General features: G+C 44.1%; 1 protein-coding gene across 6 annotated transcripts in view; it reads right to left on the bottom strand.

Annotated features, from left to right (window-relative positions):
* Window positions 1–23,077, bottom strand: part of ABRAXAS1 (abraxas 1, BRCA1 A complex subunit) — a 98,355-nt gene that overhangs the window by 34,166 nt on the left and 41,112 nt on the right. For all 6 annotated transcript variants that reach the window (XM_029599423.1, XM_029599442.1, XM_029599433.1 and 3 more), the window contains 4 exons: window positions 22,027–22,063; window positions 10,964–11,030; window positions 10,280–10,473; window positions 3,443–3,562 (listed from right to left, as the gene is read on the bottom strand). In XM_029599423.1, the coding sequence (XP_029455283.1) occupies window positions 3,443–3,562; window positions 10,280–10,473; window positions 10,964–11,030; window positions 22,027–22,063 (418 nt within the window). The remainder of the gene's footprint in view (window positions 1–3,442; window positions 3,563–10,279; window positions 10,474–10,963; window positions 11,031–22,026; window positions 22,064–23,077) is intronic.

Raw genomic sequence — 23,077 nt, 5'->3', positions numbered from 1 at the left:
TCTGGTCTTTGTTTTAATCTGATTCATGAGACTAAAACCTCTCTCACAATCTGCGCTAGACACCTGGAAAGTTCCACAAATGTCAAGCAATTGGCCTAAGTCAGAAAACCCATCCTGCTGCCTAATATAAACAATCATGTCGTCAAAATTCTTCAGTGCACCTTGTGCCAATTTTTCACTCATGATGAATTTAAAGTCCACATACTGAGCAACTAAATTCTTCTTAAGAACAACTTCTGGCTTGTTTAGCAAGGTGCAGTATCTAGCTGCCAGTATTTCAATTTTGTCAGAACCAAATAAAAAATTCTTAACATTTTCAACAGCTGCAAAGGAATCTTTATCAAAGACTGACCATTCGCCAAGTTCATCTTCAGGAAATCTACTGTTAAAGTGATCACAGACACGTTCTATGAAATGGATGACAGCAGTGGTGTTGACAGAAGCGTACGTTGCTATAACATTACGAACTTCCCCTGAGAAATGAATGGTGTCACCAAGATACTGTGATCGAAGTTTCATTATTTTGGCTTTTGTCATCTGGAACGCCTCTACAGTTGTTAGATTGCTCCTCTGAAGACGTCTACACAACTCTGCCAACTCTCCTAATACCATCTTTACTTTAAATGATGTAACATGATACTCAGGTTTTGTCAACTTGTCTAAGCAGTATTTGTGTATTGGGTCATCCTCTTCTTCTATCCGTTCTCTGCAATATTGAATCAGCATATCGTAGTTCTTGACTAAGGCATTCACAGCAAAATGTCGAGACAACCACCTGACTTCATTAAGGGGCCTGAATGCAACTGCATCATGTTCTGATGCCTGACAAAGTTCCTCAAACCTGGATTTCTTCACAGATGACCGACTAAAAATCGTGTAAACTGTTCGAATTAGAGTTTCTATATCTTTCAACATAGCGTTATGCTTCCAAGCATCATCAAGTCCTAAATCCTCTCTGTGTGCCACACAATGTTGCTCAAGCAAATGTTTGTTAGATCGCCGAAGTATTGCAGCAACACCATTATATTTCCCGAGCATCACAGAAGCCCCGTCTGATGTGAACATTACCATTTTGCTCAAGTCAAGATTGTTCTCTTGGTAGAAATTGGTAATGGCTGTCACAATAGCTGCACTGTTACATTCTGTCAGCTTCAGAATTCCAGCAAAATAAGTACAGTAAGCAGCTTCATCTTCTTTTCGAAATTTTACATAAAGAATTAACATTTTTGTCACGGTGATGTCTGTACTCTCATCAATTATGAGAGTGTGGAATGTCGACTGGCGCCAATCATTTATCATATCTCTTTGTATTACTGAGTTTATGCACTCTAGAAATTCAAACGCATAATTTTTACTTCTCCAAGATTCCGGTATTTTTACATGTTTTCCAATGTGATTGTGAATTTCCTGAACAGATAGCATCGAAGAATTCAATTTTATGGCAAGGAGGACATTATCAATTAGAATTTTTACCTCCTCACTGGAAGCAGACTTTCTTTCAGAAATTTCAGTTTTTGTCTTCTTTTCTTCAGTAGTTTCCTTCAGCAATGCCCGAAGTGTTCCCCGACGCTGACTTCTTAGCAAATCGACAGACTGAACGTGAACTTTCTGGAGTAAATGTCGCTTTAAATAATCCAGTTTCCATTCGTCCCACTGTTTTCCTTGGGCGAAAGCACAATCAGCATTCGCATGTTTGCAAATGTCGCAGACAACAGAGTTCTCCGAGTTGAACTTAAAATATTTCCAAGAATCGTTCGCTGTTTGATGACGCACTCCGGCATATCGGCTTCTACATATTCCTTGAGCCATTCGACTTTAAAGTTCAATCTCGCTTTCTTATTCAAACGTTTATCGTTTCTTCCGTCTTTGAATTCACGTTTAGACATATTTTTCCGCTATCTTCTGTCAGCTTGTACCTTTTCTCATGAACGCCGTTCACCACACCACACAATCAAACGGAAAACAGGAAACGGAAATGTGATCAGAGTCTCGGTGGGTCACGCAAGAGGTCATGGCTCTGCGGAAGCAACGCCCAGTAGTGTCTCCGTAGTCAGTGGCGTCGCTGCGGTGGGTGGCGGGCGGCTTCTATCCCTCCCTCTTTCCGGGGAAAATGGAAGCCGACATGGGCGTTTTTTTTGCACGGCAGATTAAAACATGTGCGCGGCAGGAATTTAACTTGTGCGCGGCTGCGCGATTGCGCAGCTTAGAGGGAACATTGAACCCAGGTGGAAAAAGCAAACTGTGGAAAAGTACAAAGCTATAAAAATACTCCCTCTGCCCCACTATCCTCATGTGGATGATAAATGCTGAAGGGGGGTGTAGGGCCCTTGGCTTGATTTATCATATTTGATAGGAATGTGCTGCCATCTGTAAATTTGGGGGGGTAATATGCGCCTTTATTAAAAATGCCACAGGGCTGGAAAATGCTGACTCTCCTAAACATGCTTTGTTGGGTATTCCTATACCTCACTCTGATCGACACATATAGTCTTTGGTGCAAAAAGTCTTTCTTGCTGCTAGATGCACGATCACTCTACACTGAAAGAAGATTGAGGCCCAGGCCTTCTCGGCTGTCATTAAGCGGCTGCATCGAGTATATTGCCTGAGTAAGGTCACCATGTGGAAGAGGCATTCCATGAACAATTTTGATTTTATATGGCCCTCTTATGTGAAGTAGTATGCTACTTGGAAGGATGACATACCATGATTAAAGCTAGGGCACCGCCCCCCCCATACGTAACAATATGATTTGATTTATATGTGTACCACTACCACCCCTAGCACAGCTCATAAACACTTGTCTACAATGAGAGATAAGCTTTTGATTGTGTTTGTACAGAATGCACTGTCGAGTCCTCGAGGGGAAAATGGGGAAGGGATGGGGGGATATTTTTATGTAAAAATCTATTGTTGTAGTGCTGTGGGTTCATTTGGCTCTCAGTGAATTGTGTATTTTGTGTACAACACAATAAAATTTCAATAAAAAAAAAAAAGTGAGGGGGCTCATGAGGCAATACCCATGCGAGAATTTCCACACATGCTCAGTAGGGCAAAAGCTCTATGAGCTGAGAGAGAAGGGTCTGTTTGGTGCCATTAGATGACATCAACCCATACGTCATGGCTAATTCACCCTGCTTGACGACTGAGAAAACATTTCCACCCCTTCCCTGATTATCAATGGCCACTCATAATTGGTGTAACATTCTGCAGCTTAGCACTGTTTAGCTCTCTGATTCCTCTGCCAGAAAGCAAGAATGTTTTGGCCTTATGAACTGCATTAAAAAAAAAAAAAAAAAAAGACAGTGTAAAGACCTGATCTATTCACATCTCTTGTTCAAATGTAAGCTTTACTCAACTGCTAGAGATTATTTCCTCTTTGTTTTGTAAGTGCACATTAAAATTTGCAAGTGCCACATGCTCCAGTGTGAAATGCAGATCTCACCTGTGCTTTTTCACTGCTCGGCCAAAGCCCACGGAAACACAGGCTCCTGACACGGTCTTGTACCCTTGTTGCTCAGACATGCCCAAGTTGGCGACCACCAGAGGAACTCTCTGAAAAAGACTGGCCAGGCAGAACAGATTTTTTAGCCATGGTCTACTCAGAAGCTGTATACTGAACTTGCTCTATAGTGCACTCCCCTTTTACCCTATAATAAAAATTTCCATCCCTGCAATATTCAGATTGGCTGGCTTCCAACAAGAATTTTAGATTGGGTTCAATGTATTTCTCTCATATACAATACTTTGTCAAATCAGTCACTGGGTTCCATTGGTATTCTGTACATATCAGAAAGAAACCATAAAGTAAGAGACGACAGGGAAACTGCAATGCAAAGCTGTTGTGACACCTAAATTCTACTTTTTTTTTCAAAATTATCTGCTCCTACTTTTTTGAAGTCACTCTCAGTCAACAACCACCAATATCTGATTATCCACAGATAAGAAAACAATCATGTTTCAGGTGATCATACACGTGTTTTAGTTCTATCAGTAAATTGGCTAGAATGCCTTCCAATTTTAGCAGTACTGGTTTTATGGAAACAGAGTGGTTAGCTACAGGTGGCTAGTGCTTCAATCAGACAACACAGTAGTTGTGGCTGCAATCAATAGCCTGACTGCCAGGTGTTCACTGTTGATCGTTATCCAGCAAGTAGATTTATTTTATTTATTTATTTATTTAAGCATTTTTTTTATACCGAGGTATAGCTAGCAGCCTTCACTCCGGTTTACAAATACAACCTATTACATATAACTTAAACAGAGAAACTTACATATTACAAACAGCTTCAACGTTTATAACAGTGTATATCTGTGAACAGAAACTATGCAAGTTCTAGCATCAAGCTATCTGTGTCATAGTCTTATTAGAGCCGTTGCATACCCGAAAAGGATATGCATGAGCTATGTTAAGTGATATTAATCAACATCATCTTTGAATGTTTGACTAAATATCCATGTTTTGAGCTCTTTAAATGATTTAATGTTGCTTTGTGAGCTCAAGTGTTCTGGTAGTGAGTTCCATAATTTTGGGCCAGCAATGGATATGTCTCTGTTCCTTGTGTTGGATAGCTTGGCTAATGGGAGTGATGGTATTTCTAGTTGTATTTTACTTGTTGTTCTAGTCGAACGTTGCTTTGATAGTGCTTCAGTGGAATGTAACCATAGTAGCGAAGTACATATCTGGAGTATGTCACAAAATTGCCAAAGTCTTCTCTCGCTTCAAGTGATCCATTTTCAGGTTGCTTTCACTTGAAGCAAAGGAGTAACCCCTATGTCAAAAGAGCTTATTGGAATTTAGGAAGACAGTGTGAAACACCTCTTGGAAAAGGCTTTAGCACAAAAGTACTATGAGAATGTAAAGGAGCAGTCAAAATCAATTCTGGGTATTTCAGGAATGCAGCAAGACCCGTTTCACATCCAGGCGCCGCAGATCACCTCCAGCTGTATTTGCTACTTCTGACGAAGAAAAAGCCGGAAGTTCCACGGACTGATTGACATGAAAAGAAGACACGACCTTTGGCAAGAAAGAGGATACCGTCTTAAGGGATACCCCTGAAACCAAGAAATGTAGAAAAGGCTCTCTGCACGACCACGCTTGGAGCTCTGAAATTCTTCTGGCTGAACAAATGGACACCAAGAAGATGGTTTTGAGGGTCAAATCCTTGAGCGTAGCCATCCTTAAGGGCTCAAAAGGAGTTTCGCAGAGAACCCAGAGAACCAAGTTAAGACTCCACGAGGGACAAGTAACCCGGACCGGAGGATTCAAGTGCTTGGCTCCCTTGAGGAAACGGACGACATCTGGATAAGCTGCCACTGAATAACCGTCAATGGTGCCTAAGAGGAAACTGAGAGCGGAGACCTGCCCTTGCAAGGAACTGAACGACAACCCCTTTGCGAGACCGTTCTGGAGAAAAGAAAGGACCTGGGAAACCAGAGCCTTACGAGCCGAGATACCCGAGACGACGCACGAATTTTCAAAAACCTTCCATACTCGGACATAAGCAAGCGAGGTAGTCTGCTTTCTGGCCCACAATAGAGTGGATATAACTTCTTCCTTATATCCCTTCTTTCTCAATCTCCGCTGTTTAAAAGCCAGGCCGCTAGACAGAAGCAATCTGCCTGATCGAAAAATACTGGACCCTGCCGAAGAAGATGGAAAAGATGACCGAGGCGAGGGGACCGTCCGTGGCTAGATTCACGAGGTCTGCAAACCACGGTCTGCAAGGCAATTCCGGAGCCACTAGAATGACAGGCCCACGATGAAGCTCGATTCTTCGGAGTACTTTGCACACTAACGGCCAGAGAGGGAACATGTACAGAAGAATGTCGCGGGGCCAGGGAAGGCCCAGGGCATCCACCCCTTCCACGCAATGTTCCCATCTGCGGCTGAAGAACCGAGGAGCTTTCGCATTGCACATGGTGGCCATCAGATCCAATTGAGGGGAACCCCACCTGCGGATGATCAGGTTCATCGCTGCATCTGACAATTCCCACTCGCCTGGGTCTAACCTCTGGCGACTGAGGAAATCTGCTTGAACGTTCTCCTTCCCCGCGATATGGGATGCCGCTAAGCGCTCTAGGTGACGTTCCGCCCATGCGAAGAGCCTACTGGCTTACAGAGCGACTAGGCGACTCCTGGTGCTCCCTTGTTGATTGATGTAGGCTACAGTGGTAGAATTGTCTGATAGGACCCGCACCGCCTTGTGGAGGAGTAGGGGAAGGAAGACCTTGAGAGCCAATTGGACAGCTCGAGCTTCCAGTCGATTGATGTGCCAGCGAGATTGGGTCGGAGACCAATATCCCTGAGGAGACCTGGTCTGGCATACAGCATCCCAGCCGGAGAGGCTGGCGTCCATTGTTACCACGATCCACTGCGGTGTCAGAAGGGACATCCCCTTCTGAAGATGGGCAGGCGATAGCCACCACTGCAGTTCTGCGACGGTAGACTCGGAGAGGAGCAGGGGCTTCTGAAACTGTTCCAATACCGGTTTCCAGCAGGATAGCAAGGCTTTCTGTTACGGATGCATATGCACAAAAGCCCAGGGGACCAGATAGATATTGGAGGCCTTGGACCCCAGAACCTGGAGATAATCCCAGGCCATTGGCAGGGCAAGAGAGAGAAAAATGCGCACTTGGCCCCTGAGTTTGAGAGATCGTTTCTCCGGAAGAAACACCCTGCCTACTCGAGTGTCGAATCACGCTCCCAGGAATTCCAATTTCTGGGAGGGTTGAAGCTTGCTCTTGGGAAAGTTGATGACCCACCTCAGAGAGGTCAGACATGACAGGACCTTGCTGACCGCCAGCTGGCAAAGAGACTTTGATTTGACTAGGACTCAGTCTCAATGCAGGGTGGCCGCCACTACCACCATTACCTTGGTGAAAGTGCGCGGTGCTGTGGCAAGACCGAAGGGGAGTGCTCAAAACTGAAAATGTTGGCCCATTATCTCGAACCGAAGATACCACTGGTGATCACAGCGATTCGGGATGTGTAAGTAGGTCTCCATCAGATCGAGTGAGGCCAAGAATTCTCCGGATCGAACTGCCGCTATCACCAACCTCAAGGTTTCCATCTGAAAATGGGGAACTTTGAGAGCCTGGTTGACACGCTTGAGATCCAAAATTGGACAAAAGGAGCCCTCCTTTTTGGGCACGACGAAGTAGATGGAATATTGGCCGGACCCTTGTTCTTCCACTGGGACTGGGACTATGGCCCCCAGTTCCAGCAGCCTGCGCAGGGTTTATTCGACCGCAGGCCTCTTTCGACTTCCGCAGGGGGAGACCAGGTGAAGATCCGGTAGGTCTTGAGCAAATTCTAACACGTAGCCTTTTCTATCGCCTTTAGGAGCCACTGGTCCGTCGTTATGGTGGCCCATTCCCCAAGAAATTGGGACAGTCGTCCATATAAGTCTCGAATGGAGGACTGAGCTGGCCCCATCTCATTGAGAGGAGGACTTGGTGACCGAGTGTTGCTGGCTACCATCCCTGAAAGGCCAACGTCCCCAAAAGGAATGAGGCCAGGATTGAGATTGGGAAGCATTACCCCTCGGGAACGAGCCCCTTGCTCTGGTGGAAAAATCGGCGTTGCCCCCTAAATCTAGTGCAAGAGGGTAAGAAGGACTTAGACTGTTTCGGGCGGTCCTCCGGCAACTTATGAGCCTTATTTTCTCCCAGGGATTTGATAAGTTGCTCTAGGTCCTCACCAAAAAGCAACTGGCCCTTGAAAGGAATGGTTCCCAAATTCACTTTGGAAGAGGCGTCTGCAGACCAATTCTCAGCCAGAGCAGGCACTTGGCAGAGACTGCGAAGACCATTGCCTTAGCTTGTACTCGCAGAAGATTGTACAGGACGTCTGCCCCATATGCAATCGCTCCCTCCAAGCGAACAGTCTGCTCCGCTTCTGCAGACGGGAGGTCTTGGGTGCTGAGTAATTGCTGAACCCACCTGAGGCTTGCCCGCTGCATGAGACTGCAGCAGATTGTCGCCCGAACTCCCAAGGACAGGACCTCAAATATGCGTTTGAGGTAAAACTCCAACTTGCGGTCCTGGACATCCTTTAGAGCCGTGACAGAGGAATCTACCTTGGGCATCTTAAGTAGATTCAAGCAGTCCTCAGGAAGGGGGTAGAGCTTGTCCATAGCCCTTCCCACTCGAAGTCCTGCCTCAAGGCACTCCCATTCCCTAAGGAGCATCAGCTTATGCATAGGGTGAAAAGGAAAATTACATGGAAGATCCCTGAGTCCCGCCAGGACCGGGTCCATGTAGGCAGGCATTGCGGCCATAACCATATCTGCCGGGGGCAACTCAATTCCCAGTTCCTGCAAAATGACGGGAATGAGCAGTTCTAGTTCCTCCTTTTGAAATAAGCGAGCACCCGAGGATCATCCGGATCTGGAAAAGGGACCGGCGGCGGCTGTGGCAGATCCAGAGGCGGCTGGACCCCTGGGACCACCCTAACCGAATCCTGGCCCTCCGGCGCCTTCGAAGGTTGTGGAGGAAAGATTTGCGGGTTTTTTGGTGTGGAGGGGGGGGGGGGGGGGTTCCAGGGATGGATCTTCCTCCTGCTGTAAGCTGATTAAATAGGACTTGTGCATAAGAAGCACAAAATCCGCAGAGAAACAAGACTTAGACTTCCCGGGGGGGGGGGGGGGTAGGAAAAGGTCAGGCACCCCCTCCGGGGCATGAGGGGAGCTCAAATCTGGAGGAAAAATTAAAAAAAAAAAAAAAAAAAAAAAAAAAAAAAAAAAATCGGGCTCACCTTTCTCCTGCACATCCGATTCTGCATTTGAGCCTACTTCCAAGATGGCTGCCGTTCCCGTGGTTTTCCAGGCCACGCGGCGGAAACTCGCCCCCAGGTTGCTGTAGGCGAGGGGACCGATGAGGGACCCTCCCCACCCGGTAGGCATGCTGAACAGAAGCCTCCGTGGGAAAAACGTGTGGCAGACTCTCCACATGCTTTACAGGTGCTGGAAAGGGGCATCAGCGCTGAAGAAAAAAAAATTTGCTAAAAAAGTAAAAACAGCTGAGCTGTGCAGGGCTGAAGTCGGTCAGCGGAGGCAGCGACTGAACTCTGCAGGCTGCCGGAGCTGTCCACAGTTCTTAAAAATTAACAAATACAAGTAACAAATACAGCCCTGCTTGTACCCTTTTTTTTTTTTTTAAACTGCTCAGCTAAGTCAGGGGAAAACACTCCCTGAGAGGGTACGGTTTTACAGTGGACAGCTAGATAATGGGAGAGGGACTGCACCACCAGTATCATCCCAGTTGGTCACCGGGAAAAAGGGGCCTAGGATGGGCAAGCCCCCCCCTAGGCTCCCAGCAGAGCGAAGAGACTGAACTGTCTCTGTGAGGAAAAAAAGGGAGAAAACTTTCAAAGTCCTCTTTTTTTTTTTTTTAAACAAGAATTTAATACTTGCTTGATCCACACGAAAAGTAAAGAAAATCCCCTCAGGGAAACTAAGGGAAGAAGAAGAAGGGGGAACCATAGGTTCAGCTGCCTGCACCTGCTGGAGTCAAGACGAATACTGAAGGGGTGTAGGGTAGGCTCTGTCCTGATATAGGATACCCTCACAGTTTTGGTCTGTCTCCACCTGCTGGACAGGAGGCTCAATCCACGGTCTGGACTGATCCGGGTATGTACAGGGAACTAGCCGTTCTGCAGCTGAATATCAGCCCCTTTGCATGTGTTGGTTGAGGATACTAAAACGATTTTTTATAGATAAACTCTGTTGTACAATATATTGCCTGTAACTGCACCCCCCCCCCCCCAACAATGCTGTTTTCCTCAAATTGTAATAAAACATTCTTGTGCATGCAATAAAAATATATGAATAAAAATTAAAAGCACAAGAATATATTCTTTTTGCATGAAATAGACATGTGAAGCAATTAAAAATATAGAGAGAGGAGCATGTGGACAGTACAGGACATGAAATTACATCCCCCATCCCAACCAAAAATAACTTGCATAACTGAACAATGCACCTGTTATCATTCCAAAATTTAAATGCAACAATCCTCCTCCCTCCCCAGAAAAGAAAGAAACTACTGAAAGGTGATGGCCAGGCTGTATATGCAAGGATCAAGATACTCTGCCACATTTCTAGCTTATTGTTTTATATTAAAGATTATTGAAATAAACGTCTATCATTCTTACCACTAAACCCCCCCCCCCCCCCCAGAATGAGCAGAACAAGGTAGCAGATGTCAGCTCCAGCATCACCACAACACAAAATTCCATTCACCCCAGAACACCAGGGAGGGGGCGGGCAGCGGTACTCACCTCTCTTGTGGCTTATGCAGAGCGTATTCCAGCCTGTGTGTGGAGCTGCTTTCTGTGGTGATGCTGGACGTTATTAACAGAAAGACGAGCCCCGGGTTCACTAAGTGCATCTGCAGGTTCCTGTGTAGAAGCTTCTCCCGGAATGTCATGGTCTGCTCCGTGTTGCGGCGGAATTTGTACCAGCCTATCACATTCTAAGTAGAAAAACACACGCCACATACCTTTAGTGCTCCCATTTCCCCCCCATCACAGTATTCTACGAAAGGCTGCTCCTTCTGTTTTGGATAAGTTGCAGCAAGAAGGACCTGCTGAATGAAATGAAAATGGCACGACAGGCAGATTTTCATTTTTCATGTTTGGCGCTTGAAGTGATATTAGTTTCCCTGCTATTCCAAGATTTTGCAGCTAGGGGAAGGAGGAGAGGGGAGGATGCTAGGGTGAGCAATTATCAGGAAAATTTAAAATACTGAAATGATTACTGGTTTTATTTATAAAGCTCTGCCATGACAGGGAACGTGCCCCGCTGCCATGTTTCAGTGCAGCCAGCCTGCCTCCCTGCAGTACTTAGCATCCCGGCCCCATAGGAAAGAGATGCATCAGGATGGAAGCCAAGTGGGGGTTTCTGCTGCTGACTGACAGTAGTCAGAGTAAGAATTTACCAAACTTTAAAAGCATAAGATGTACCTTTTTACAACCCATAAGTATTTTCTTCAGTGCCTGCTGATTCACTTCACCAATTGAGTTGTAAAAACTGGAAGAGACAAAAATAAGGACAGTAAGTGCACTGTAGTATGCAACAGCTCCTATGGAAAAGGACAGAGGAAATCAGCCATTTCCATTTAAATCTGAGAAGTCACCAGCTCAGGGACTAGGATAGGTCTAGGGTAAACCAACGTTACTTAAATTTGATGGTAGGATATGACCTGATTCTGGACATAATTCTTGTTCCTCCACTCTAATATTCTGCCCTCCCCCCCCCCATACACCAATTTACAATTCTACAGCTATCAAAAATAGAACGTTTAGGAATGGTTTTAATTTTCAGGTTCTCCTTCTCTGAGGATCTGTCCTGTATTTCTGCTTCAGGATTATCTGTTCATAATCCCAAAGCAGCCATCACCCTCTCCAGCACTTGTGCAAGGGTCCATTTTAGGAGGTGGGGGAAGCACCATTGTATTTGGATACTGAAAAATAGCAATGGATTTTGGCTAATGGTGCCCATAGGCACTGTTAGTTCCAGCTTCCTGACTCACCCTGACTGACTTTGAACCCTTCCCTCCATCCCCCACTTCCAGATCTCAGGGGGCTCTGCTCCAGCAATGGTGCAGTGAGCGTGGGGACGAAGTCAGCCTGTGCCTGCAGGCCTCATCTCCTGTCACAGAAGCCCATCCTCATGGAACTCCAATGGGACCATTGCTGTAGCAGAGAGATCAAAGACTGGCGCTCTGGCAGGGGACTTTGCCACCCTACGTACAGGCCAAGGAGGCAGGTCTGCAGAAAGACAGAGAAACTGGGTTTGGTATGTGCCAGAAATGACCAATCACTAGCAGTCTCAGAGATCTCGTCCTCCATAATCCACCAAGTCCTACAGCAATACTTCTTAACCCAATCCTCCGGTTTCCAGGATATTCATGATGAATGTGCATGAGATACATTTGAAACACAATATATTCAAATCCATCTTAGATGTATTCATTTTGATATCTTGAAAAACTGGCTGGCTAGGAGGCTCCCAAGGGCTGGTTTGAGAATCAATGCAGTCTTGCAGTTGTGCCATGAAGCACTCCTCCTTGGTAACCCAAAGGACAACAGCCACAGCCAAGGTGGCTGTGGCCTTCAACTCTCTGCCAAAGCACTTCTTCAGATTTCCATGCAGTGTGGAATTTCCTGTTCTCATTACTCTGCTAATCAGTACAAACAGTTTCTCCTGCTTCTCAGGCCAGTGGAGACTGGGGACAGCATAAAGCCATCATTCACTGTCCCTGGAGAAAGGAAGGCCTGGTCACTGCACCTGTACCAAATTCTGGAGAGAACCACAATCCCCACCCTTCAGTCAGAGAACTATTTCAGAGATTAGATTGGACAGGGAGAAAAGGGAGATGTACAATTCTAATTGGGAGGGGAAAAAAACTCAGTTAATTGTAAATGAAGACTCATTACATCTCAGCCTCAGAACTACCATCTGTACCCTCACCCCCATTGTAAATGGAAACTCCTGAGGCTGGAGAAGGATCTGGAAGCTCAAGAAGAGAGCCAGGTGAGAAAGAAAAATCATATACACAGCACCCCTGGTTTTCCACCATTGAAAGCCATGGCAACTGCCACAGACTTTCCTGTTTTCCATGAACTGTGAAAAAAAATCAGAGATCCTAGTAAGCGCTTCCAAGTATCCTTCAGTCTTGTGCACCTAGTTGGTGCCTCCGATATCCCCTGCTAACCACCATACTCTTTTCTTGCCCTTCCCCCATCTGCCATACTTTCCCCCCCTCTTAGGCCTGCAGGGTTGAGACAGTTTTCCTTCATCTAGAAGATTCTGCTGGGACACTGTGTTCTCACCCCCATCATCCCAGGAGTGTAACAGCTATGGGCAAGCTTGTTCCTGTTGGTATCTTTGGTTCTGCCACAACAGAGGGCCGGGAGGAGATGATGTACCAATAGGATAAGAGTAGGGAAGGGGAATGTGATGGGGAGGAGTAGGATGGACAGTGAATGAGATGAGTGAATGAATGGGGTTAGAGATGAGAAGGGAGGACTGGAGATATGAGAGGAGAGAGGGTGAAAAGGAGAGAGCTGAGAGGAAGAGGCACATTTAAGGAAGAAAGGCTACAGAAAGCATAAGAGTGAACTGGGAGAAAGGAAATGGAATAAAAATAAAAAAGGGAATGGGAAAAGGGAAAAGGGAAAAGGGAACAAAAAGTGATGATTCAGACACAGATCATCCCTGTGAAAGCTTCAGATTTTTTGCAGGTTATGAGTTTTATTCAGGTTGTTAGTTTTCCCATACAGACCGTGGGGCATATAATAGAGGTGATATTTATTGGAGAGGAAGTTTTTAACCAGCAAATTAACATCCTTAAGCTTTCCCTGGTGATAGTGAACTTAACAGCAAAACACAAAAGCCTAACAGCTGTCCCAGTATTTCCCCAGACTCATGGGCCTAGCTGATAAAAATATTGATGGCAGTTCAACTCAAGAGTTAGTCAGTCACTGGGATCAGTCTGTAAGATGGACTGAACCAAATCAGGGTGAACCTAGAAGATGTGGTAGGCCTGATTGCCAAACTGAAGAGTAGTAAATCACCTGGACCGGATGGTATACACCCCAGGGTTCTGAAGGAACTAAAAAATGAAATTTCAGACCTATTAGTAAACATTTGTAACCTATCATTAAAATCATCCATTGTACCTGAAGACTGGCGGATAGCTAATGTAACCCCAATATTTAAAAAGGGCTCCAGGGGCGATCTGGGAAACTATAGACCAGTTAGCCTGACTTCAGTGCCAGGAAAAATAGTGGAAAGTGTTCCAAATATCAAAATCACAGAACATATAGAAAGATATGGAGATTTGTATAAAGAAGATTTAATCACTGTCAATACTTCTTGAAGAGTGATTAGGGCATTCAGACACTGCAGATTCTCATCTGACACACAGGGGAGAGTTGTTTTAGCTAAATAGGCCTGATCGATTGATCATCGCAGGGCTCTGCTCAATATAGGTCTTTATAATATTGATAAAAAAAATGTCGCCAATCTCTTTAGAGGAATGTTTCAATTGACCCATGTTATCTTTCAAGGCTAAAATGTATTTCTTACCAATCCAAGTCTTTATAATGGTGGCCATTAGCTTCCCTGATTTATTTCCATAAAGGAAAAATTTGTGTTTATAATACAGCAAATTCTTTTTAGTTTTCTGATGTAAAAGTTCATGCAACATATTTTGAGTCGCAAAAAATTGCGTTCAGCTGTCCGCCGAAGGGTGCTGACAATATCTATGTTTGTCTAATTTCAACTGTTTTTCCAAACGTAAGATTTCATTAGCAATCTCTCTCCTCCTTTTAGCAACATATGCTATTACCTCTCCCCTTAGTACTGCTTTAGCAGTCTCCCAATAAAAAAGGTAGGATTGTCTTGTGGGCTTGATAGAAATATTCATATTCCTTCCAGTTTTCCTGCAGATACTCATGGAAGTTACTATCACGATAAATATATGGAGAAAATCGCCATCTCCTGTTGGTAATCAAGGGAGCGAGGTCCTCAATGCCTAACCTCACCAGGTGTAGTCAGAAATCTCAAGGGGACCTATCTCTGGTCCCACCACACTTGAGAAACATTCCTTGCTTAACATTAAGTAATCTAAATGAGATTTTGAACCACGTGCCCTGGAAACATGTGTGAAGTCCTTCTCCAAGGGGTGAAGGGCCTTCCAAACATCCAGTAATCAAGATGAGTACATAAATAAGGTAGACCATGATTCTGATTAGATTGTAAAATGGGTTTGGCTGGTTGCATGTCCATTTTGCCAAAAAAAAAAAAAAAAAAAGTATTAAAAAATTAAAAAAAAATGTATTTAAGTAAATGAGAGTGCAATAAAAGAAGATCTAAAATCTTATTTAAAAAAAGGGCTGTAAATATGTGTTCAGAGCATAAATGTTGCCTAGAAGGATTTGCTTACCAGGAATATATCTTATTAGTTTTTGCTTTAAAGCCTTCAAAACAGTGCCCAAATGGAAATCCCCAACCTTATTACACAATGAGCAAAGGAAAAATATTTTTTAACCCATCTGCCAAGCACAGCAGGCAAATTATAACAAAAAGATAATTAAACCATTTATGCTATGAGGACCCTCCCCACAACTGGTGAGTTCAACAGAAAACAGCAAATAGTTTCATATATCAAAAACAAGTATAAAGAGACCAGACAACTGGAACACTGGGAATCACTTCTTTACAGTGGATCCACAAAGGAACATCAGCGTGAAATTATGAGATATCAGCCTGAATTCAGTTCTTGTAAGAAGGTATCAGCTTCTTCAACAGAATTAAGGAAGGCATTTTTCCCTTTATGTAGAACTTTCAATTTTGCTGGAAATAGCAGCGTCACTCTGATATGCATTTTTATCAATTGGGTGCATATGGGGGCAAATGCCCTCCTCCTCGTCGCTACAGCAGCTGAGAAATCCTGAAAGAGAAGTACTTTTTCTCCCTCAAATTGTAATTCCCCTTCTTGACGATACGCTCTTAAAATGTCAACTTTGTGTGGAAAATTCGGGACCCGAAAAAGGACTACCTGTGGTTTAGAATTGACACTTTCCCCTGTGCCCGGGGTGGCCCAAATGATAAGCTCTTTCAATGAACAGTGTGCCATGTTTATCATCCAGTTTTAGGGTCCCCAATGAACTGTCTGGTACAGATTCTGGTATTCCTATTACTCTTAGGTTGTTCCTTCATGATCTGTTTTTGAGATTGTCGATTTTCAACTGGAGTGAGTCGCACTGTTTTTTTCACTTCGGCCATTTCTGTTTGCAGCATGAACTGTCTTGTCTTCAATATCAGATATACGCTGCTTTGCCATATGCATCTGTTGTTGGATCTCAGTACGCTGTATGCTTACACCTGTAATTGTGTGGAGATCAGGGCAAATTTCCTCTCTAGAGCTGAAAGCACTGCTGCAGCTACCTCTGTGATCATCAGGTCTGGGTTGGAGGAGGCTGGGCTATAGTCTGCTCCCTTTAGGTTTGTCTTTTTCTTTCCTGGATGATTTCTTTGCCATTATCTAATGTAAGGCGACAGACACAGACTATGTCCGGAGCACTGGGATAAATGGAAAATGACCCATAAAGAAATTGTCGAATTGCAGCTCTAAACTCGTTGCAAAAGAATGATTTAGAGGACAGAGCCCTCAGAGAGATCAGGCTGCATGTCTCCTCTCTCTCACAGAATCACGTGGTCCCCAATAAGGATATTTATAAGACATATATGATCTTCTAACTGAAGAATGTGTGTCTGCTGAAGTAGATAGTGATTATACTGCTATATTTTGCTCCCTGATTTGGGCTACGGTTTCCCATAGCTTTTCTCTGTACAAGTTGTCTCCTAAGACAGAATAGGTCGGCAAGCTTCTCATGGACTTCTTCTTTAATTGTGCTGGCTCTCAGACAGGCCATGCATCATGCACTAGTAGATGTTCTTGCTGTAGTATCAAAGGACTCGTAAACTGTCTGTAAAAGGTGTCAGATGGCTTCTTCCAAATCGTAGAGAGGAGGTAGGGAAAATAGGTCACCGGTCTCCGTCTTGATGAAAGGTTTTAAGTTCTGCACGCAATCATAGATATAATGAACTGTATAGAACTGATTCTGCATGATCATTGCAATCAGCAATGTATCCTGAAAGAGACTTTCTTTCTGAAGCCTTCTAGGATATGCTGATCTTTATCTAGAGATCTGTTCAAATGAAGCCAGGTCTTCTTTGCCTTTTTCATAGCACTTTCCACTACTACAGAACTATGTGAGGGGGAGGGGTGGATTGTACCTCTATGAATCACAGAGACTTCATACAAATGTTAGGTCCTGTTTGCACACCATGGTGGAGCCCAAGTATGGGGTCTCCCACATTTTCATGAGGACAGTGTCCAATACTGCATGGGTTGGCAAGGCTGAGGGTTCCACAGGAATTTCCAAGATTTTCAAAATTCCCATAACCTTTGCTCTTGGGTCCGGATCTTTATGTACTGCAATGTTAAGAGCTTTTCCTGTTTTCTCCACAAAATCTGAGTAGCATAAGTATTCTGGTGGAGATATATGATCTGGCAGTCCTGGTGGCAAATCAGATGGACTGCCCGTGTTGCTGCTGGAAGACTTCCCTAGAGATCGATAGCTGGACCAGGATGATTGCAGAGAGTGAGGAGGACTAAGTAATTGAGATGGAATGGGATGAAGAGGTGGATGTTCATTGGACTGGATCTCTTTTGATTTGAGTAGGAGGATGCTGGCGGAGATGGTGCTCCAGGCATGATCCTCTCGGGAGATAATGGGATAAACAGGGGGAAGGTAGTTTCTTCCAGTTCCGGTACAAATGAAGCGAATAAACCTCGTACAATATCAGTAACCATGTCCTGCTAGGATCTCTGTGCTGGAGTGAGCAGTGGAGCATCCGCCTCAGATTTGAGAATGGGCTCTTTCTACCATAGGTAGAGGATTAGATGCTTCTGGTAAAATAGAGCAAAGTGGTTCTGGTGATTATAGGTATGGGCCCTGAGTTAATAGATGGGGAAATAGAAGGGTCCTGGTAATGGAAGGGGGCAGGTGTAGCTGGACTTCTACTAGTGAAGAACTATAAGCTGCATATAATTGTGTTGGTAGTACTGCTCTTAGAATCTCGGGTGCATATTACTCTCCTGGTTGACTCTGTAGCACTAGCAGGTGTCATTTTCCTTCCTTGGACATTTTACAAGCAGAAGATCATGGCGATACTTATGAAAGAATTTGTCCTTCATCTGAGATCATTTCCAGCTGTGAATGTATAAGTGGAAGCGATTCTACAATCACATGCATCAACTGATATGTCGACATTTCCCTCTTTGACAAATCGGATTTTGCTAATGATTTCTTTGATGCACCTAGTGTATAAGGATAATCAGATGCATTATGGATCGGTGAAGCTTAATCCTCTTGTTATAGGCTTCAATGCCTTTTTGCACCAGGTTTTCCAACGTAATGTGTGTCAACGTACTGTGCATCAGACATATCGATGGTTCATGTATCAAGTGACTGGAATGAGTCTATGCAGTGTGTATTGAGTGACTTGACACAATATGCGGTCGATCTATTCATCTATTTTGTTTTGGACGACGAAACACGTACTTTCCTGGACTTTGGTGTGTTGTGCATTGAATGCTGCATCAGCAATGGTTCATCTGGCTTCTTTCCTCTATGCTGCATCAACATTTCTTTTTCAATGGCATTGGGGCCAACCTACATGAAGTTCATCAAGGAGTCTTTATGCTTGTTTACCATACCCCAGGGGTCGGGAACCCATGGCTTGCGAGCCAGATATGGCTCTTTTGAGGGCTGCATCTGGCTCGCAGACAAGTGTCGCCACACTTTCCCGCTGACCCAGCTGCTCCCCGGTCCTCCTCCGCCCGGGCGGAACGCAGCAGGACAGCTGGAGTCAGCGGCACCGGCGTGCTCTCTTCTTCCCCCCCCCCCTGGGGCCCGGAAGAGGAAGTGGAGAGTATCGGGTGCCTGCGCGGCAAGAAGAGGCCACGCTAGTGCGCTCGGCATCGGCCCGAAGAAAGGAAGACTGCAGCGCGGCTCGGAGAAAATGAAGAGGTTCAACCGCGGCCGATGGGACTCCGCCTCCGCGAGGGCTGAAAATGAAGAGGTTAGTGTTGGGAGGAGGCTGCTGCTGCCACGAGTTCCCGGGGTGGGGGAGAGAGAGAGTGAATGAGCGAGCAAACAGCTCATTCACTCTCTCTCTCCCCCCACCCCGGGAACTCGAGGCAGCAGCAGCCTCCTCGCAACACTAACCTCTTCATTTTCAGCCCTCGCGGAGGCGGAGTCCCATCGGCCGCGGTTGAACCTCTTTCATTTTCCTCCGAGCCGCGCTGCAGTCTTCCTTTCTTCGGGCCGATGCCGAGCGCACTAGCGTGGCCTCTTCTTCCCGCGCAGGCACCCGATACTCTCCACTTCCTCTTCCGGGCCGCGGGGGGGGGGGGGGGGTGCGCGCGTGCGTGTGTGTGTGTGTGTGTGAGAGATTGCATGTATATGAATGATTGACAGCTGGAGGGGGGGGGCCTGTGTGTGTGAGTGAGAGATTGCATGTATGTGAATGATTGAGAGCCTGTACATGTGAAAGAGAGTATGTCTGTGAGACAGAGAGCATGAATGTAAGTTTACCATTGAGAACCTGTATGTGTAAGTTTGTGATTGAAAACCTGTTTGTGTGAAAGAGTATGTGTGTATGATTGAGATCCTTTGTGTGTGAGAGAAATCATGTGTATGTATGATTAAGAGCCGGTGTGTATAAGTAAGAGAGAGATCATGTGTGTCTGTGTGATTGAGAGCTGGTTTAGGTGATGGAGCATGTGAGTATGTGATTGAGAACCTGTGTTTAAATGAGAGAGAGAGACCATGTGTGTCTGTGTGTGATTGAGAGCTGATTTAGGTGAGGGAGCATGTGAGTATGTGATTGAGAGCCTGTGTGTAAATGAGAGAAAGAGAGGACATGTTTGTAAGCATGTGAATGAGTCTGTGTGTGAGAGAAAAAGACAGCATGTATGTGTGTGATTGAAAGCCTGTGTGTGTGTGTAAGCGTGAAAAGATAGACAGCATGTGTGTAAATGTGTAATTAAGAGCCTATATAAGTGAGAGAGAAAAAACATGTGTATATGTGAGTACTGAGAGCATGTGTGTATAGGTGTGTCATTGAGAGCCAGTGTGAGAGAGAGCGCTGGTATGTGACTGAGAGAGAGGAGAAAGTTCCAAGCAAACCACCCCGCCTCCTGCTAATTCAGAACAATCTCAGGGCACCTGGATATCAAACGTTCCCAGGTATGCAGAGCAAAAAAATTTTTGTATCCTTATTATTTTTCATTACTGGGTCTTTGTGTCTGCTATTTTGAAATATTTTGTTGGTATCTGGAAATGTTTATATGAGTTTTTAATTATTGGATATTCCACTCATCAGCTGTTTCGAAATATGTTCTTTTTGTTAGTACAGTTTTACTGCTGATGATTTTATATTTCTTGATTTGTTTTATAAGGATGGGTGATGTTTCTTTTTTCCTTTGTTACACTGCATACAGAGACTCTGGCTTGTTGCAGTTTCCAATTCATTTTTTTCTGCATGCTTCTTGTTATGCGTTTTGGTCTCTTTATTCTATGTTAGGTGAGGGACAGCACGTGATTCAGGTGAGGTTTTCTGCTGGCGTGTAGTTTCTGTGTAGGACTCTATAGCAGCCTGACTTGGTCCGTTTTCCTAATAGGAGATGTATTGGTGTCTTAAGGCCTGGTGTAATATTTTCAGTGACTTATTGTACTTTAAAAGTGTGATCTTACATAAAATGCACACATTTACTTGTATTTAGTTTTAAACATATTGTATGGCTCTCATGGAATTACATTTTAAAATATGTGGCGTTTATGGCTCTCTCAGCCAAAAAGGTTCCTGACCCCTGCCATACCCTGTTACCAACTCCGACTATCGTAGTCACTTTGGACTCGATGGATGAGGGGCTCCCCAATCTGGATCTTCTCTGCTAGAAGATACAGCCTTGGACTCTATGCTGTGACTTCTTGAACAAGACCTACTTTTGCTACTGGCTCTCAGACTAGGTATTTTTGCTGCTCTGAATCTCTGGGACCTGGGAGACATCCATCCATACAAGAAGTTTGGTTGGTCTTGTTCTGGTCTCAAGCATCGGTAGCAAAGGTTGTGGCATCCATTTTTGGCATAATCCAGCCACAGAGGCAGGCCTTGAAGTCACTGGTAGATTTCTTCACTATTCTCAGAAGAAGAGAGAGTTTTTCTTCTGTACACTTATTTATTTATTTTTAAAGAGTAGGACTGAAAAGTGCTGTTGTGGGTCACTAAAGTCTAGCGATAAGGGTTTTTTTTGGTTTTTTTTTACTAAGGAGAAATTATCAGGCGAGATCAAGCAAAACCATCTGTGCGAAGCTTGGACGAAAACAGATTGAGGAGATTCATTGGGAATATCTGCACATGCTCTGTAGAGCTCAAAACTCTACTAGCTTGGAGAGACAATCCCATTCAGTGACCCTGGATGACATCACCCACAGATCATGTCTAATTCAATCCTGCTTATTGACGGAAAATAAATTAGCACTGAACCTAAACAAACCCAAATCTTTATAACTTAGCCAGCTCCCAGTTCTGGTGGGACTTCCAGTTTTTCCCAGGATGATGTGACTATACCAGTTCAAACTGAGCTTCGACACCTAGGAACTGTGTTTGACTGATCTTTCTGTGAAGGCACAAATAAAATCAATTACCAAAACTGCCTTTTATAAGTTGAAACCATTGTTTCCATCCAATGATTTAGATCTGTGGTTCAAATCCTCATTTTTCCCCCACATTGACTATTATAATGCCGCTTATAGGGGCTTGCCTGCTTCTGGGCTTCATCTTGTACAAAATGCAATATCCCAGCTAGTTACTGGGTCCTGTCCATATGAACATAGCGCCTCTACATTACAAGATTTACATTGGCTACCAGTCTTTTGGATGGTACATTTCAAGATTCCTTGCCTTGTATTTAAAGCCTTTCATGGAGAAGGCCCAGTGCATTTAATTTCTGCCCTCAGAGTTTATTGTCTCCTGCTACCTAGTAGGTGTCTCTTACCTTTTCTAATATATTTTTATTTGGTTTTATTTATATTATGGTTTGTTATTTTTATCAATGTAGTTAATATAATTTTGATTATATATTTTGTTTAGTTTTAATACTTCCCAAAACCCATGGCACAGAATTTTCTAGTCTTTGCTGTAAAACACTGCAAGTCTTACCCAGAAAACATATATTCACGAAAAATTAAACTTGAAGGAGTAAAACGTTTATAGACTTTAGAATAAACCTGCCCCCCAAAAAAATGAAGCAGCAGAGCAAGCAGAAGGCAAGCTAGTATTCAAGGAATCTAGCAACTATTGCTGCTATATCTCATCCTTGCCCAGCTGCAGGTTCTACTCATCTTAAATAACCCCATCATCCACACACTGCTAAAATACTAACCTGAAAAGCTGATAGCACGGCACATGCTTCTGTATGTCTGAAAGAAAATGAAAATGGATCAATTAACTGGACACTTTAGTCAAGCGTTCATTCTGCAGATTCTTGAATTCTGCACAGAGAGGGGCTGTGCTTCAACTGCTTCACCCATGGGTCTGCAGCCACTCTGAAGCAAAGCAGTCCATGCTTATCGCTACTTCTAAGGTGCAGCAAAAGCTGGAAGACTGACCCCTGAATAGCTCTATGCAGCGGGAGCCAGCTGATTGGAAGATGCAACTCTCTCTTTTCCTAATCTTTCAAATTTGAAAAAGGAAAGAATCACACATTTGGATTTCCCCCCCCCCCCCCCCCCCCCTTTAATACAATGAAAGTTCAGGATTGGGTAAATATACCAATTTAGAGATCTAGAGCTTGCAAACACAAGGGCAGCCATCACAACTTTAATCTGGAACAAAGGCTAATTTATCAGCGGGCTCCCACATTCTGAACTTATGGGAAAGGTCTTAGAGAATTCTAACTTCCCTGCATATGCAGACAGACAATGGGTATCACATGAACCCACTTTACTTACTGTTCTTTTTATGTTTTACATTGTAATCTGCTATTTTCGGGGGGTTTTCTGCAAAGGCAGAATATAAATCTTTTAAGTATATTTATATTTGCATTTATTGCTGGTTGTACTCAAAAAGGCTCATGGCAATTTACAACACAGTAAAAATCTACACAGATACAAGTCGGCATTATAGCATTCAAATTTGTCCAATAATAAAACGAATGCTGATGCTATATAATACAATAACATCCAGCCTTAATATTATTGCCAACAGGTAAAATATGACAGCGCCTAATAATATTTAAAACCATAAGTAATCCACAGAACACTGCATTTATAACAATGCAAAAAAAATCAATAAGCTACCCAAATTTAATTTAATGAATAAACCACAGCCAAAAAAAATAACTTCATCTCAGCCTTGCAAAAGAAATACAAATCGAATAGTTAACCAACATAATTTCAACAGAATGCTTGTAAAAAGCCAGGTTTTTAAGAGTT

Source organism: Rhinatrema bivittatum, chromosome 1 (assembly GCF_901001135.1).
Source record: "Rhinatrema bivittatum chromosome 1, aRhiBiv1.1, whole genome shotgun sequence".
Classification (NCBI taxonomy): Eukaryota; Metazoa; Chordata; class Amphibia; order Gymnophiona; family Rhinatrematidae; genus Rhinatrema; species Rhinatrema bivittatum.
The sequence above is the reverse complement of the archived record's forward strand: the minus strand, read 5'-3'. Positions and strand labels throughout refer to the sequence as shown.